We start from the raw sequence: 18,958 nt of genomic DNA on the forward strand, positions 1-18,958 counted from the left end.
TATATATATATATATATATATAATTATAATGTGAACACGCTCATAAAATCATCAATCAGCAACTGTCATGTCAGACAGGTAATGCTTGAATATACTCCCATCGTACAACAGTGGTAGAGTTGGCGGTAGAGCAGCCAGATGGGAACCGCGAGGTTCACAGTTCGATCCTGGGCTCCCCCAGAGTTAGTGTCGAAGTGTCCTTGAGCAAGACTGAACCCATTTTGCTCCCTGGTTGGTGCCTTGCATGGTTTATCCGCCATCGGTGTATGAATGCGTGTGTGAATGGGTGAATGTAATGCACAATCTATGTAAAGAGCTTTGGATAAAAGCACTATATAAATGCACCATTTAACAGTGTTGCGTGCTGAAAATAGCCAATCTACAAGCTCACATTGCGATGTGATGCTATTGCAAAGTGCTAAGTTATTAAAAAAGGCTTTAAATCCGAGTTTTCAAAAAAATAAGACAACATATGTTGCTATTATAGCTCAAATCTAAAATGACACGGATGCTTTCCTGTATTAATGGGTTAAGCAAAACAAACATAGTGCTAGGGGACATCGGCATGGTGTATGACGTAGATATTTAAAGGGAAAATTCTTTTTTCCCTCACATTTGGATAAATAAACTACACAAACAGCTGGAGCCAGTTCCTCCCTCAATCCCTATAGAAAAGGACTTTGTAGTGCTGGACCTGTTGTTATCGTACAGTTCACTATGTACCAGAACATCTAGATTAATTACAGTACAACCTGTTTCTTTTTTTCCCCGCTCGCACAACAAGGGGAGCAACCAAAAGCTACATTAAATCCCACTCACACACACATCACAAACTGATCTTGATTTTGTGAGTGCATGTGTGCGTCTATGTGAGTACACAGTTGTGTTTATGGCATTCAGTGTCAGACCATGGGTGAATTTGCCTTATTGCTGTTCTCCACTCCACCCCGTCTCACACACACACACACACACACTCACTCACTCACTCACTCACTCACTCACTCAGTCACTCACTCATTCATTCACTCTCAGTTACTCATTCCCTGTCTACATTTGGTAGGACTCACCTGACGATTTTGAGAGAGAGAGCAAGTGTGAAATCTTAGGTGACGGTGCTTTTATGTGTACATGCATCATGCATGCATGTGCGTATGCACGCGTGCAGCCGTGCACGCTTCTGTGCATCTTGTCTATCCGGCTGTCTGTCTGCCAGAAGCTACAGTACCTGGCTTTGGTCTTTATTTCATGGAGCGTTTGGGATGGGATGACCCTGAGTCCAGACACCAAGGCAGACATTAAAGCTACCTTTGGTCTCTGGGGAACTAGATCCAGACATGTGGTTGTTTACACCCCAGGGTACAGCTTGTCCCAGCAAGATGACTTATTTAAACTCATTTTATTTTTAATTGTGGTGGATATTACTCTTTGTTATGTATTACTCTACAGACCTGAATGGTCCAGTTAACCTCATATTTCTTTCTTCTAATTATTTTTCTTCCTTTCTTTTTCTTTTTTCCTCCTGTTTTTTCACGTTTTAGTTCACAAGTTCCAAACATTTTGAAATTATTTTTATTATTTATTTTCCATTGCATTTCTTTCTATTTAAATCATGTGTACGCTTTTTTGGATAACCCTGTACTGGTGAAAGCCACTGGTGGTCATTTACGATAAAGTAAAGTTGCAATGAAGTGCTGCAAGTTGGAATACATTTTTTTACACCTCCAGTGTGACTTTTTTCATGCACTGTGACCCCCTTTCCACCGCTTGGGAACCGGTTCAGTTCAGAACCAGTTTTTGAGCCAGACCAAAATTGGAACGTTAATTAGGAATTGAGTGGGCAAAACCATACCTATATTAAATTGTTTAATATATAGTTTAAATTGTTTTTTTGCACATGCTCCTATATAATGCCTAATTCGCATATTTAAGATTTGTAAAACAATAAATCATTGTCTTTATGTAAGTAATCAACTGGAGAAGTTTCATGGTGCTAACAATTTAATATAGGTATGGTTTTGCACACTCAATTCACAATTAACGTTCCAATTTTGGAGCTCTGGCTCATCACTGAGAACTAAAAAGAACTGAACCGGTTTCCAACCGGTGGAAAAGGGGCCTATGTCCTTCGGTTCTTAATCACCTCAAGAAATCCTATAGAGTAAATCTGACTAAATGTCAGTATTTAGCAGTTTCCATAATATATAATAGTTTAATAGGTTTAAAACTTTTGTAGCTGCATTATGTCGGTTGGGGGCATTGAGTTTAAATGTGTGTACTGTATACCGACAGCACTAAACATAAATTATGTAACAGATGGTGTAAGTTATGCAGGGCTAACGGGCTAAGGAATCCATTTCTGACATTGTTGAATTGTTTCTTATTTCTCCATATGTTTTTCTTAATTATTTCCCCTCTTCTTTCTCCTCTCCTCTCCTCTCCTCTCCTCTCCTCTCCTCTCCTCTCCTCTCCTCTCCTCTCCTCTCCTCCAGCTTGGGTGGGAGCCCTGGCTATGGGGATGATCTTTTTCTGCTCACCGGTGGTCAGCATGTTCACAGACCACTTTGGCTGTAGAAAGACAGCTGTCGGTGGAGCTACCTTAGCCTTCATAGGGCTGCTCAGTACAGCCTTTGCAAAGTAAGAAAATGTTTAACATTTAACAACAAATGTATGTTTTCATAAATGCATGTCTTATTTTATTCTTTAGTCATATGACAGACAAGTAACTGAAAAGTATTATGAAGTGTAACTTCACTAAATAACTACATTGGATCCATTGGAACACAGGTTATTTTTCCATTTTGTGAAAAGCTTTTTACTGTTTCTGTCTGACAGCGATGATATACTGTATACCGTATGTACAGTATCTTCTGATTACAACACGTTATACCTAATGAAGTAATCATTAGGTATAATTTGTGTATAATCTATTCTGCATCTCTATACTCAGTAACCCACTGCAACAATGCAGTAGAAAAGAACTATGCACATTTTCCTGATTGTTTTTCAAGATAAAAAATCCTATATATACCACCATGTTGATTTCATGTTTCCAACATTCCTCCTCTTTTTCTTCCCGATCCCCATATTATCAACGTCTTTCCCTGTTGTTTCCCAGGACACTGAGCCTTCGCTATTTTACCTACGGAATATTATTCGGCGTTGGCTCGTCCTTCGCATTCCAGCCCTCGCTGGTCATCCTGGGTCACTACTTTCGGCGGCGGCTGGGCTGGGCCAACGGCGTGGTGACGGCGGGCGCCAGCGTCTTCTCCATGGGCATCCCCGTGCTCCTGAAGAAGGTGGTGGAACCTATGGGCCTCAGCACCACCTTCCAGATCCTCAGTCTCTTCATGCTCGTCCAGGCCCTGCTGGCGCTGACTTTCAAACCTCTGCTCCCAGCCGGAGGTGGGATGGGACCCCCGGGTATGGCCCTGGGCCCTGCCGCGGACACTCACACTCAGTCAGGGGCCACTGCTCAGGGGTCGAGTCGCTGGAGCAAGGCCCTGGCTCGGGTCAGGAGGTACTTCAACCTGCGAGTGTTTCACATCGTCACTTACAGATTGTGGGCGTTTGGAGTCGCCACAGCCGTGCTTGGCTACTTTGTGCCGTATATCCATCTAGTAAGAGCCCGTATTCATGTTGAATGTGTGGTTGTAACGTTGAGTGAAATGGCACTGTATGTTAAAGTTGCAGACATTTATTTTCCTTTTTCAGTCAGAATAAGCTATTTCTGACTCACATTCAGCTCCTGTGTGAGCTGAATGTGCACCTATTGTCTGATGTTGTTTTGTTTACATGTTGCACTGGTACATGTATTGTTTTCTGTGTGTGTGTGTGTGTGTGTGTGTGTGTGTGTGTGTGTGTGTGTGTGTGTGACAGTGTGACAGTGTGTGTGTATGTTTTTTATCATAGCAATTCTTTTTGTACATTACCAGGTCTTTATGTGTCAGATTTTGTGGACAGATTTTGTCAATCACAACCATGCAAGATGCAACATGTGTAGTTGAGATCTCACTGAAGGCTGAGTTCGAAGATGGGTGCGGTCTGTCATCCGTCCAACGGTTTGCGACTCTAGGCCCAGAGTGACACACATGCAGACATATAAACAGACCCTCTAGACAGCTCGCCTCTGAGGAGCCACACTGTTAAAATAGGGACATTTCCAGTCGAATGGGAGAGCAGGAGGTGGGAGTCTGGCTGAAAGAATTAAAAGGGACAGTGGCTGCAAGAGAGAAGCTGATGAGAGAGTAGGCGTATGTCAGGACCCTTGCTATAACACCATGAACATGTAATGTGGGGGACATGCAGAGAACAACGGGATGCTCCATGGCAGGGAAAATGAGCTGGTGACGACAACCCGTTACAAAATAAGTAACACTCAATCACTGAGTAGAGCTGTAACTGCAGAGCTCAGTGTACTTTTTCCAATAATGGCATTATCCTATCCCGATATAACGATCAGCACCCAAATGTAGGCTCAGGTGCAGAGGACCCATCTCCACTCTGCTCTAATTTCGGTGTTAAGGAAGGGCGATGGAAAGGGAGAGTTATTGAGCAAATTAATGAGAAGGAGAAGGATGGAATACTAAATGCAGTGTAAAACTATGGATTTGGGTCTCTCGCTCTCCATCCAGATGTCGGATGTTTCTTCTCTGGCCTCCTCCTGTCAGGCCTGTTGTTTCAGGCCCAGGCCCAGATGTAAACAACACCCCGGCCTTTGTATTGGCTCAACCACTTCAGGAAACCTCTCCTGTATGGCCTCTCTGTGTTCCTAAACATGCCTATCCTATGGGCCTTGATGTCAGACCCTGGCATGTAGCGCCCTTCAAAGCTGTGCAAATAGTTCACACGGACCAGCATTTTCTGGTCAGGAAAAGCTTCAGAGGGTGGTTTCATGTTTTGGATCTAATTCAGGTGTTGGGCGGTGAGAATGTACGATCTATTCTATAGCCTATGTATTGGGTCTTCCTGTCCCGCTGTTAGTATAGTATAGTATAATTATAATACAGTATAAAGACTTTGGGGTGTGTCGTAGCTCAGCCAGTTAGTGCACAGGCTTTGTGATCCTTGTTAGCCACAAGGACCTGAGTTAGAATCGCACAAGTCTCATCTCTCTGCCCTTGGTATCTACATAATAATGCATAAACAAGTAGGGTGGGAAAAGAAAATGCTTGATTCAAGTTTAAATTATCCAAAAACTGTGGTCTTAACTCTTACCCCAGTTTGTGGCTGTGGATTGAGTGAAATTCTTGAGTGAAATTCTTTGCACTTTCTCAAAGAATGCACGCATGCACACACACACATTGTTTTGACAAAACGTGTCAGCTGATCCTTACAGTATATTGGTTCCACCTTTTGAGTGAGTTTCTCCAAGCACAGCCACAGCAACGTCCACAGCAGCCAAGGTCCATTCAGCTGTTTTTCTCTTTCTGTCTGTTTCTTAGATCAACTTTGTCAAGGAACAGTTTGAAGACACACAGAGGGAATGGGTGCTGCTGGTGTGTATAGGTTTTTCATCAGGTGTGGGCCGACTCACCTTTGGCAAGATTGGGGACCTCATCCCAGGGCTAAACAAGATCTACATGCAGGTGAGGGAATACCTGAATACTTGTTTTAATGATGGTCTTCAACAGGGAGTTACTACAGGAGGGCTGTGTGATTTAACCACTTGAACCCTATTAGCATCCCTATTCTGAGGAGAACCTTAGCCAAAAATAGACGATCTACAAGCTCAGCACAAGGCGTGAACTTGTAGATTGGCTATTTTCGGCAAAGAGGTTTGGTGTAAAAGGACTGTGTACTGTGTGAAACGTTAAAGGTTTACTCAGTATTGACAGTTTTAAGTGGTTAAATGTCTGAAAATACACTTTAACATGAATCCAACAGTCAAACAAGTCTAGAACTAAATAATATATGAAACAGTTTATGTAGTGGGGGTCCCTGCTTCACCTGCCTCTCAGCCAGGGTTCAGTTCACTAACTGACCCCTGTTCTAGAGTATTCTAGACAGGTAGACATGAGTGACATTGTTACAGAGTAAAATCCTGTGTTGTAAACATGTGTTGTAAGCCTTTGAATTGAGTACCTAGGTTTAAGTAGCTCCTGTAAATGTGATTATCCTTGTGCTGGCCTTTGCTGGAGTTGTACATTCAGTGAGAGCATTATGGAGGGAAAGACTGTAAGGCCTGATTGTAAAATAGACTACAATGATATAACCACAGTCTCCCCCCTGCTGTTTCAATAAAGAAACATACCGGTTGGAAAGAGATCTGTGATGCACGGCCTTGTTTATTGAAGGCTTTGATACTTATTTAACCCAGAGTTGGCTAATCCTTGAATTTATTCATTTATACAATGGTTTGATTGTTAATGGGATTGAAAGCAGTCCCCCTTAGCTCATGGTTTAAGCACAAAATCCTTGGTCACAGTTCATGAATTCTGGGCTCAGTGCAATGCAATAGTATTGCTTGATAATTTTGGTGTTTGAAAACAGCTAATTAGATAATTAACTGCGCGACTCTTAACCACACTAATTTGAATTTTCAACAATGTACATTATATTAGATAGATGGAGAGATATAGACATAATTATGCATTTCCTTGGCACAATGTGATGTACAATATGTTGATAAAAGCTCACTTATGTCATAATGCAATCCTCCCCTTCAATTCCAGGTGGTGGCCTTCATAGTACTGGGCTTGATGTCCATGTTAATTCCGCAGTGCACTGTGTTTGAGGCCCTCATCGTGGTGTGTGTGATCCTGGGGCTGTGTGACGGATGCTTCCTTACCATCATGGCTCCCATCGCCTTTGAGCTGGTCGGGCCCCTGCAAGCTTCACAGGCTATAGGCTACCTTCTCGGCCTCATGGCTGTTCCTATGACTGCCGGGCCACCCATTGCTGGTAAGAAGCTTGTTCCTTTTTCCATTTTTAAAGGTAGTGGGTGCCCACACTTTTTGACTTGAGAGCTACTTTCAAAATGACCAGCTCAACAAGATCTTTACCCACCGGAAACGTTATAATATCATTGCTAAAAATGGCTTTGGAATAGCGGCGCTGGCATTACATTTAATACAAATGCACTTGGAATGGGAAAGGGGAGAATTGGAATAGGCTATGTAGGCCTAGAGTTTTTTTTGTTGTATTTCATTTGTAATCTACTGACATTTGTGGATTTTGTGCACAGCAACACTCTTGAAAACAAAGTATTGCATTATGGGTTTGAGCTGACAGGCCCTTTTTTTATGTCTGTCAATCAATCAAGTCAACTTAATTCAAGTGGCAGATGCCAAAATATATATATATATATATATATATATATATTTAAATTAAATATTCTTTAGGGGCATGTCATGTGATCTACCTGCACAGCCTTTGTGATCTACTGGTAGATCGTGATCTACCTTTTGGGCACCCCTGAGTGAGTGTAGTGTATTTGAGAGTGTGTTCAATAACAACGCTCTCCCAATCTGTCCAGCTCTTTAAAAAACAGAAACGTTGAGGTGGGTTGTCAATTTCAGCCAATCGGGAGAGAGAAGAACCCCACAAATGATCATTAAAGCCCTTCAATTTGATGGTTCCACTTCCAATTTTGTCTGCCCACTTCTTTGTGTCACTCCCAATTTCTTTTATTATCCTGTATCCTGTAAATTCTATCTTCTGATTGGATAAAATTAGTATCCTGACTTACTAAAGAGCTGGGAGGCCCCTGACTGAACAAACACTCGTCTATAGCAAGTATTGCTATCAGAATATAGAGCCATTGATTAACACAAAAAAAGCTCCACACACTCAGATCTGTGCACAATCAATATATGTATTTGTTTGCAAGCTTTCGGTCTATGCTGACCTTCACTGACTCCAGCACTTTACTTAAGTTTTTTCAGCAGAATGAGCAGTGTTTTTTGCACCTCTAACTAGTACTCTTTCAGGTAACGAGACTCATAGTATAAATGAGTATAAATGCTATGGTTGACCAAAGATAGAATAGTAGGAACATGGCGAAGACATGTGAGGTGGGATAAGCTGTACACTTGTTTAGAATTTAGGCTCTGGGACCATGGCCAGGGACAGACTGTCTCTGCCAATTTATCTACAGGAGTACACACACACACACACACACACACACACACACACACACACACACACACACACACACACACACACACACACACACACACACACACACACACACACACACACACACACACACATGCACGTGCAGACACAAACACAGGCAGCATACTCAGGCCAAGTACAAAGTTTAGCATGAACCTGTTGATACTGGATGCAGGAATGGTCGTACATGGTGTCCCACTGCTCTCCCAGATGACATTTTTTAACTCCTTTATGTCTACTTACATGCCCCTCCTCCACCTGTCCCTCTCCTCGTCTCCCTTTTTCATCTCCTGCACTGCAATCCCTCCCCAGCAGCAGGAGCAGAGCCCAGGCTCCGGGAGCTGAATGTTAACTTGATCTCCAAGGGCTTTCTGACAAGTATACCTGCTGGGCATTTCTTATAAAACCCTATGTCCTCTCTCCCCAACACGCGCGCCCACGCACACACGCACCCGCACACATTTAGTTTAAGTACCTTATGTCCTTCCCTGTTGTACTAGGTAAGTTGGAGGTCCTCCCTATGTCATGCTGTGGGCCATATTGAATCAGGACCAACAAGACATATACCTTTACATCTCCATGGAATTGATACTGCTCTGTCTGTAATGAATGACAGATGACCTGCAGTGCCCAGAGTTAAGGTCTACACTCTACAGTATAACATGCTGCTGCCAGTGGACCGAATAGCTTGGCTAAGCGTATGGATTGCCCTGGACGGTGCAATGCTGATCGGGACAAACGTTTTATTGCCTGATGTTATTTATGTTTGTTAACTAACAATACCAACCATAAAGACAGGATGCCAGTCTATCTAATTTACCCCAGAGTCTCCCTCAGATCTCGTGTTAATCAAACACCTCTTCTCTCGGTTAATTCCAATCGGGATTTCCACAGCGGATCATCTGTTTCCATCTGGTTCTGTTCTCTGCGTCTTCATTGGTCTTCTCTCACCGCATCCAGAAACGTCTTGCCTGGCAGATTCAGCTTCCTTCTCTCGATGTAGCCCTAATCCCTCCATGTCCATACCATCCTAATCCCTCCATGTCCATACCATCCTAATCCCTCCATGTCCATACCATCCTAATCCCTCCATGTCCATACCATCCTAATCCCTCCATGTCCATACCATCCTAATCCCTCCATGTCCATACCATCCTAATCCCTCCATGTCCATACCATCCTAATCCCTCCATGTCCATACCATCCTAATCCCTCCATGTCCATACCATCCTAATCCCTCCATGTCCATACCATCCTAATCCCTCCATGTCCATACCATCCTAATCCCTCCATGTCCATACCATCCTAATCCCTCCATGTCCATACCATCCTAATCCCTCCATGTCCATACCATCCTAATCCCTCCATGTCCATACCATCCTAATCCCTCCATGTCCGTACCATGTACCATCCTAATCCCTCCATGTCCATACCATCCTAATCCCTCCATGTCCATACCATCCTAATCCCTCCATGTCCATACCATCCTAATCCCTCCATGTCCATACCATCCTAATCCCTCCATGTCCACACCATGTACCATCCTAATCCCTCCATGTCCATACCATCCTAATCCCTCCATGTCCATACCATCCTAATCCCTCCATGTCCATACCATCCTAATCCCTCCATGTCCATACCATCCTAATCCCTCCATGTCCATACCATCCTAATCCCTCCATGTCCATACCATCCTAATCCCTCCATGTCCACACCATGTACCATCCTAATCCCTCCATGTCCATACCATCCTAATCCCTCCATGTCCGTACCATCCTAATCCCTCCATGTCCATACCATCCTAATCCCTCCATGTCCATACCATCCTAATCCCTCCATGTCCATACCATCCTAATCCCTCCATGTCCATACCATCCTAATCCCTCCATGTCCATACCATCCTAATCCCTCCATGTCCATACCATCCTAATCCCTCCATGTCCGTACCATGTACCATCCTAATCCCTCCATGTCCGTACCATGTACCATCCTAATCCCTCCATGTCCGTACCATGTACCATCCTAATCCCTCCATGTCCATACCATCCTAATCCCTCCATGTCCACACCATCCTAATCCCTCCATGTCCATACCATCCTAATCCCTCCATGTCCACACCATCCTAATCCCTCCATGTCCATACCATCCTAATCCCTCCATGTCCGTACCATGTACCATCCTAATCCCTCCATGTCCACACCATCCTAATCCCTCCATGTCCATACCATCCTAATCCCTCCATGTCCGTACCATGTACCATCCTAATCCCTCCATGTCCATACCATCCTAATCCCTCCATGTCCACACCATCCTAATCCCTCCATGTCCATACCATCCTAATCCCTCCATGTCCGTACCATGTACCATCCTAATCCCTCCATGTCCATACCATCCTAATCCCATGTCCATACCATCCTAATCCCTCCATGTCCATACCATCCTAATCCCTCCATGTCCATACCATCCTAATCCCTCCATGTCCATACCATCCTAATCCCTCCATGTCCGTACCATGTACCATCCTAATCCCTCCATGTCCATACCATCCTAATCCCTCCATGTCCGTACCATCCTAATCCCTCCATGTCCATACCATTTCAACCTCACCTGTTTTTGTGTGTTTTTGAGACTCGACTTGGATTTGGACTCAGGACTTGACTTGATACTTGTGCCTCAGGACTTGAGGCTGACATGGGAATGGACCAGTGTGTCACACACACCAATATCTCCTCTTCTCTGCCAAACATGTAGGTCTTCTTCGTGACATCTGTGGGAACTACACGGTAGCCTTCTCCCTGGCCGGCGTGCCTCCCATGGTGGGGGGAGTGGTTCTGTTCTTTGTGCCCCTCGTGCACCGCAGGCTCCAGCGGCGCCAGGCTCAGGCCGGAGTGTCACAAGAGGATCCAGCGCCGACCACCCACATGCTGCCCTCTGCCCAGCCAGCAGAGGAGCCCAAGAGCTGCTCTAACGGAGACATGCTGCCTGGCTACACTGACGTGGAGACACACATCTGAAGTGAGACTATGAAGGTAAGCCATGATACCCTCATGGCTGCCTGGGCATATATTGTCATACAGTAGGCTATATGTAATACTTTTGGAGTATTAACAGGCAAAATAAACTATTGAGAGGAATTTGGTGATTCATATATATATATATATTCATATGATATAATACAAGTACGCAGGGCTCTACATGTGTACACATGTACACATACAAATATGATCTCTCTCATTTCGGGCTCATAATTTTCATTATTTTTAAACTTTGTTTTGTTTTATTTTTACCCTGTAATTACTTATAGGGATTCCACCCACCAGCACTTTTTTGCCCGTCCAATCATTGCCATTGCCCAGACCAGAGCCATTTCTATGGACCACAACAGTACCCGTGGGTTTCTGCTCTTGTCCCTTCACCCTCCACCACCTGTTCAGTGACCGTGACCTTGTTTTCTACACTGACTATTTTCTTTGTAATTTGGCCCATATGATGGGAAGGACAAAAGAGAAGGTAAAACTTGGTAAAAGCGTAACACAATCTGAAATAGAGTTTAATGTTACAATCATCTTTATCTTTATCTTTAAGATATTCTTATTCAGTTGTAAACTGTTTGTTTTGCAAAAATCCACCTGTTGGTGGTGCTATAATAGGCCAATGTGAAAAGGGTGGGATATATTCCGCAGCCTAGTAGGAAAGTCTGTGAAAGATTTCACATAAATTGCACGCTGCGTTCATGATTTGAGGCTTTTTGTTCAAAATGGGCCAATCCTGCAAACTTTGAAAGCCAATGTTAGCCAATTAGGATGACTATAGAGATAGTGTGTAACGATTTGCGGGATTTTTGGACAGAATTTGGAGGAGTAATATATAAAAAAAAATCTGGAAAATTTGGGGCAGAGATTCATCGTTGGCATCCAGGGAGTGTGCGTGCAAGATTTGGCAACGACGGACACACACACACACACACACACACACACACACACACACACGGACGGACGGACGGACGGACGGACGGACTCGCACACGGAAGGAGTGCAAAACATACTCTCCCAATGCCTCGGCCTGGTGGAGACAATTAACAAAGAGACATACAGTAGTATGAGTTATTGGATTCATGATTACTGTAAGCAATGTCAGAGGTCTGTTCTGTTTTAAATGTCAATATATCCTATTGTGACAGACAGATGAAGGTTGGCTTATGTGTTGTCACAGATAAACCACCCTCTCACAGCACTTGAGACCAGCCACCTCACACATTCACCTCAACTCAGCCGTACACTGTGCTAAACTGTACTTCACACCCCAGGAAGAGACCAGCCACCTCACACATTCACCTCAACTCAGCCGTACACTGTGCTAAACTGTACTTCACACCCCACCGCCATTTCTTTCATGATTATTAGTGAGGACCTATTATATGAAGATAGGTTGAAAAGTGGTGAAGTGGTCCTTTAACCTCAATCCCATTGTTATAATTCGAGGCGTACGCCCGGCCATGACAGATTCGCATCATTAGGCGTACATTCCATATGACCGATGATGTGAAACGACCTCAGCGGGTACATCTCCGCATTTTGTGGCAGAAATACACAGACGACAGGGTATTGTCCCCTCGCTACATACAGTATAATATGGTCTCCACTGTAACTCACATCAGAACAATGGAATTTAGGTTAAAAATCACTGAAGTTTCCCTTAAGTTTTAGCTGGTTCTTTGTGAGGGTTTGCTATTTTATATATTTTTAGTCCATATAGAATTGTTTGTTTGGGTCAGGGTGGTATTTCAAGTTTTCAAAACATGATGCACATCCCATCAATACGAGTGTATCTAGCAGGTGCATGGTAAGCAATGCAAAGCAAAGTTACTATATTTACCCAGGGTAACTGGACTAAGCTCAAGAACTTGTTTACAGCCAGGCCCTGCTCATACAATGTAGAAACTAGAAATACAATATAGGTAAAGAAACACATCCTGTTCCCAATGAAAACATAGCAAGTTAGTGCCAAAACATCTTTAAATACAACTGTATTGGAATTGTTCTTTACCAACGGTAAATGGTATTTGAAGTTTATCACTCCCCACTCTACTATTTCAATGTTTCGGAGCGTTCAATTATTTAGCCACAGTTAAAGCATTTAGGACGGTACTGGTCTAGGTGTACTACCTTTGATTAATTCCTCTTACAGTTTAAACGTGAAAAAGTAAATGCTAGGTTCATAAAGGTTGCATATTTTCCCTAAATGTGGCCGAGCATGTATAAAGTCCCTTTAAATGGAAATACCCTATATACTGTAGAAGACTTGGTGTAGTAGACATGAAGGTTTCCACCAAGCAATTGGTCCACTCCTCACACATACTGTAGCAAATAAAGCCATAGCATTGTTCTGTTCTGATACATTGCAATAATTACATTAAAAGTAGATCAGAATGGTGTGGAAGTGAAGTGAGTGAAACATAATAGTAAAAGCTGCGTCTTAAACATCTAAATCAATCAGTGATGTATGTTGACTATTAATGCTTTTAATGTATGACAACTTGACAAGTGAGACTTGTCATGAACATATCAATCTAAATATTTAAAATGCTTTACCTAGTCTGTTACACCTTTAATTTAATTACTTCATAAGAGCAGCAAACATGTCCTAAAATCACTCTCACTGGGGCGAGCAAATTTCATTGAAAACAATGATGGGTGGCCATTTCCCCATAACCCATCCAGTTATAATGCATCCATGTTCACACCTAGGGTAAATGAAAGTGACTTCACCTACCTTGTCAGCCATTAATTCTATTGTAGTGGGAAACGAGTATTTGGTAGGATTTTGAATTATGTTTGTGAATATGCACTTTATTGCAGATAAACTTATGCAATCAAAGTCAGCAGGGCCTGCATCATGTGATAAAACAAAACACTATAGATGATACATTGTTCTCTGTTATACTAGTACACAGCCTTAACATGAATTTTTGTCAGTCTGTGAATTTATTTAGCCAGGGGTTAGGTAATAAGTAAGTTAATCTTACATGACCCTATTCGCCAATTTTTAAACTAAGACATGTGGTTATGTTTTCGCTTTCTTTTTCATTATTTGGTCATTATTTTATTTTTATTGTGAATTATACACATGGAAACATTGTGCATTTACTTTTAACTGAAAGCATCAAGTAGTGTACAGCTGTAACAATAGACCGATTGCTGTTGTAGCAGATGTTTCACATTCAACTGGGTATTTTGTATCATGTTTGCAGTGTTTCCTCTGTGTATATGTACACGTGTGCCGACGTTTGGATAACATATATTGTTGGTATAATGTATGTGACACAGCTTTGTTACAACCTGTCAATAAGGACACTATATAGATGAATGGCTTTTAACCTCACCAGACCCCATTTTGGACAACCTTTGCAGGGTGACGATTTGCTGTTTCAGTCATTTCTTTCCTCATGAGTAGTCGACTAAATCCAGAAAAATAACCATACACTGCCTCATTTAGACTCTTCAATGTTACCGTTACTGAGTTCGGACCACTTACCTCCTGAGATTACATGTTCTGCTGAACAAGGAACTTGCTAAATAATGGTGCGAGATGCGATGGCTGACTTTTTGTTCCTGTTATGGAGTGTGGTTTTGTGCTGAGAGGGGAAAGGAATTGAAAGTCAATAAAGTAGATGCTGTCATGCCACTATTCCATCAATTAACTTCTATTATTGCAAGATCACATCCTCTTCTGTCCACGTTTGCGCTGCGTTCATGCAAATGCTCTCTGTGTGACAATGCCATGAGCCTAAACGCTACCTTCATCTCACCACAGCACATTGCTTTTGTAAGTAATGCTACAGGACAAAAGACATTTAATAGGAAAATAACACTTTTACCTCAGTAATCTAGTTGGAACATAATGTTGGCATTATTTTATACATATTTTCATATAGTTTGCTGTTGCAGTCATAATAATTTCAGGGCCACCGATCTGCTGCCGTTGCAGCAGTATCAACTGCCAAAAGCCTGTTTTCAATCAACCTGCAGGCTTCCTCCACAATTCCATGACTTCTTATAGGCACCACATGGAAGTACAGTGTATGTATAACCTTCACAGCCCACAGGGGAGTGGGTAAAATCTGAGTTACAATTTTGCTTTATGAGACGTTACCACATTTGTGGTGGGCTTTCTTTCATCATTCCTCTTCACCTCGACCACCACACCTCTGCCAGTTTACAGTAGCCTGTCTCATGGGTTCACATTGAGAAGGTACAACTTGATAGTTCAGCAGCATTAGCTTGTTTTCCTCAATAAAGCTAGACTTTGCTTAAGGTCGCATAGATCAAGAGCAGTAGGAATCACCCATGATTCTTACGCACTGGGGGTGGTTTTGTGTGTGCATGTTTCACATGATCCACACGAGAATATGGATCTGTGGTTGATTTTTCATGGTGAGATAAGGCAACAACCAGTATGAATCAGGTATCAACTATATCAATAGTTTGATGCAAAATACTTTTCTGTATTGTTTATTCATTACAACCCCAGGGTGTGTACAACAAGTTGTATGTTTGAAAAAACAAGAAAAGGATAATGGCAGTGAACTCGCAATGAATGTGTGAAATGTGAATACAATTGGTTACTGTTGGGGAGTACTGAAATGGCGTCAGGGGACAATCTTTTCTCCTTCACTTTTTACTAGTTGTTGTTTTTGTTGTTGCGTATCTTTCCATGTTACACTGCTTAATGGTTAGCCATTAGCCTAACCCAATGTCAGGGTAGAACCAGCTGATTAGTTAGACATTGTTGCTATAGCTGCAAACTGAAACAATAATTTAATGACATATTATGTACTTGATTTTGTTTGTGTCTTTGCTTAAATTTCCTTTTCAATTGTTTCCAACTTATGTTGAAACATTTATATTATGTTTTAATAACTACTGGAGAAATAATAAATATTTCTTATGTCTCTTATGAGTAAGTGTATTATAATATTCAAACATTGGAGTTGAATGTTGAAAAAGTGATATACATTCTGGGTGGTTGCATGGTGTTGAGCCAGTGTTTGGCTTGCCAAAGTCTTGCTGTCTATGCAAGTCTGGTCTGTGACCACAATGCAATCTAATGTATGCTTATGACAAACTCAAAAGGATAAATGCATACTTGAGACTGAGAGCAACACATCAGTTTGTGACGCTCAAGTTTGAATTGCAAATTTGCATTTGTCCCCCAATGTTGCAGTAGCTGTAGAGCCTGCAGGAGTTCCAGAAATACCCACAAAGCTACAGTAGAGCCCCTTGTATATTACATAAGCTATCGACAATTAATACAGTTATACACTCACGTTAAAACTTTTTAAAGATTTGTTGCAAAGTAGGGAAATTTCATACGATTTTTTTGAATCTTTTTACCATGCAAGACAAAATTGTTTTTGAGTTTTCACAGTTTTTTCTTTTGTTTTGTTTTTTCTTTTCTCAGCATTCCTGTGTGGTGTACAGGATCTGAGTTACAGAAGAATGCATTGAATGAACGTGGTATTGCCAGTAAGATATAATTATTGTAAAAGGTGTAATAATAATTAATATGCTTCAATTAGGCTTGAAGATGAACAGACTGACCGACACGTAAAAATGAATCATCCATACAATTGTGATCAAATTTAAAGGCAATCCCACCCAGTAACATTGAATTCTTCTGTGCAATGTCAAGAGTGTGCTTGTTTCATTTCACCTTTGCTGACTGTTTAAATGTTTCGCTTAACCATGAGAGTGAACCGCCTCAGCCTGGGACCATGTACGCAATTCTATATGGGTCAGGACGGGAACTTCATTCTCACTACTTCAAGAATAACAAGGGGGTCTATAAATTATGAGGACAAGTCGAGATTTGCAAAGTCAATGTGATGTCAGTACCACCTCAGCCATGGACTGATGATAAATATTTTCATAATACTAGTCCCATCATGGCCACCAAGATTGCAGCAAAGAAGTATTGGTTCATAAGTATTGCCTGCTAGAGCCAAATCATGCACCTTGAAATAGCAAGTTCTAGAATCCACTTTCCCTGTTCTGTAAAGTTCTACCGTATGTTATATGTTTCAGTATATTATGTATACTGTACATTATACATGCTCTGTATGACTGTGTGCTTACAAATACAGTAGATGAGATTGATGATGCTCATCATCAAGCTTGTTTAATTGTATATCCTCAAATATTCCAACTTTTCTATATTACTGTTATTGATATATTTATTATTGTGGCCCCAGGCCAATGCTTCCTAGAGCCCTGCATATTTGCGGCTCTATGGAATTTGTCACCTCAAATTTATTTTATATAAGGTTGCTATTATCACTGTTGCCTCTCATGTCCTTCAACGGTCAACCTCTTTTTTCAGACCTTTTAACCCATTAAGACCTGAGGCTGATTCTACAGATGCCTTCAAAAACGTTTTTTTTTTTTTTTTTTTTTTTTTAAATAGAAGTTGTACAAGATCACAGCGTGGCACCAAGTGAGCTGTGAGCTTTTTTGGAATGGCCAACTCTAAAATCTAAAATGACACAGATGCTTTCCGGGTTTTAATGGGTTTAACTTTTTATATGAGACTTGTTCCATTTCACTTTTTTCATGACTTGTTCTTACAAGGCTTGTGACACCACACAATTTAAAAAAATGAAATTATTGCTGCTAGACATAAACATATAATGTTTTTGGCGAAGTTATTTTGTATATCTGTATGAAAACAAACAGATAAAAAGCAGACCCAGTTGTTATTGTTTTCTATTAAACTAATAATAAAGGTGTAACATGATCATACGTTACCATGTTGTTGTGGTCTCTCGCTGGAATGTGTTAAGTACAGTACTTGAGTAAGAGTGTTTAGTTTCATTCCACCACCGCCTGTACCTCAGACATGCACGCAATCGCACGGAACAATCTGGTGAGCATGCTTTGAATTGTTCCAGAGAAAGATATCTGTGCACATGATGTACACCAGTGATACTCAACCTCAGGCCTGATGTGGCCCGCGGGACCATTATGACTGGCCCACCAATGAAAATCTAAAAAAAAGAAGAAAAGAAATCTGGAAAATGAAATAAAAATAAATAAATCTGAATGAAGTTATCTTTAATTACATTATTATAAGTAATACTATTAGAGTTGTACTATTACTCGAACGAAAATAAAAGCTTGGGGGGGGGGACATATACTGTGTATCCCTATTCCCTGACATAATTTTATAGCTAAATGGACAGAATTCTATTTTATTTGAATGATGAAACCCAGCTGCCATTAATAGTTGGAAATGGAAATGGAAATTGCGGAAATTGCGGAAATGGTGGAAATGGAAATGCGGAAATGGAAATTGCAGAAATTGCGGAAATGGTAATTGCGGAAATGGTGGAAATGGAAATTGCGGAAATTGAAATTGAGGAAATATCACTACTCATTTTTTTTCATGAAAAAGGTCATAGCTGGGTAATCTATTTTCAGGCAAATTGTGTTTATTGTATTTTATTTTACTCAGCCATAACAATTTATTTTCTGTTAACCAACTTGCTGGCTGGCAGGCAGACAGCTACTCATAGACAGGCAGACAGACAGACAGCTACTCATGGAGAATTGGACAGGGAGGCAGTCAGACAGCTACTCATAGACAGGCAGACAGACAGCTACTCATGGAGAATTGGACAGGCAGGCAGACAGCTACTCATGGACAATTGGACAGGCAGGAAGGCAGACAGCTACTCATAGACAGACAGACAGCTACTCATGGACAATTGGACAGGCAGGAAGGCAGACAGCTACTCATAGACAGACAGACAGCTACTCATAGACAATTGGGCAGGCAGGCAGACAGC

General features: G+C 41.7%; 1 protein-coding gene across 1 annotated transcript in view; it reads left to right on the top strand.

Moving 5' to 3' along the window:
* slc16a2 (solute carrier family 16 member 2) overlaps positions 1-18,206 on the top strand; it is a 31,467-nt gene extending 13,261 nt beyond the window's left edge. Inside the window, exons 2-6 of the mRNA XM_080774612.1 lie at positions 2,490-2,634; positions 3,116-3,617; positions 5,442-5,585; positions 6,672-6,900; positions 10,867-18,206. Coding sequence (XP_080630738.1) covers positions 2,490-2,634; positions 3,116-3,617; positions 5,442-5,585; positions 6,672-6,900; positions 10,867-11,129 — 1,283 coding nt within the window. The 3' untranslated portion in view covers positions 11,130-18,206. The remainder of the gene's footprint in view (positions 1-2,489; positions 2,635-3,115; positions 3,618-5,441; positions 5,586-6,671; positions 6,901-10,866) is intronic.
* The last annotated feature ends 752 nt before the right edge of the window (positions 18,207-18,958 follow it).

This window comes from Protomyctophum bolini, assembly GCF_963924005.1.
Source record: "Protomyctophum bolini genome assembly, chromosome: 10".
Lineage (NCBI taxonomy): Eukaryota > Metazoa > Chordata > Actinopteri > Myctophiformes > Myctophidae > Protomyctophum > Protomyctophum bolini.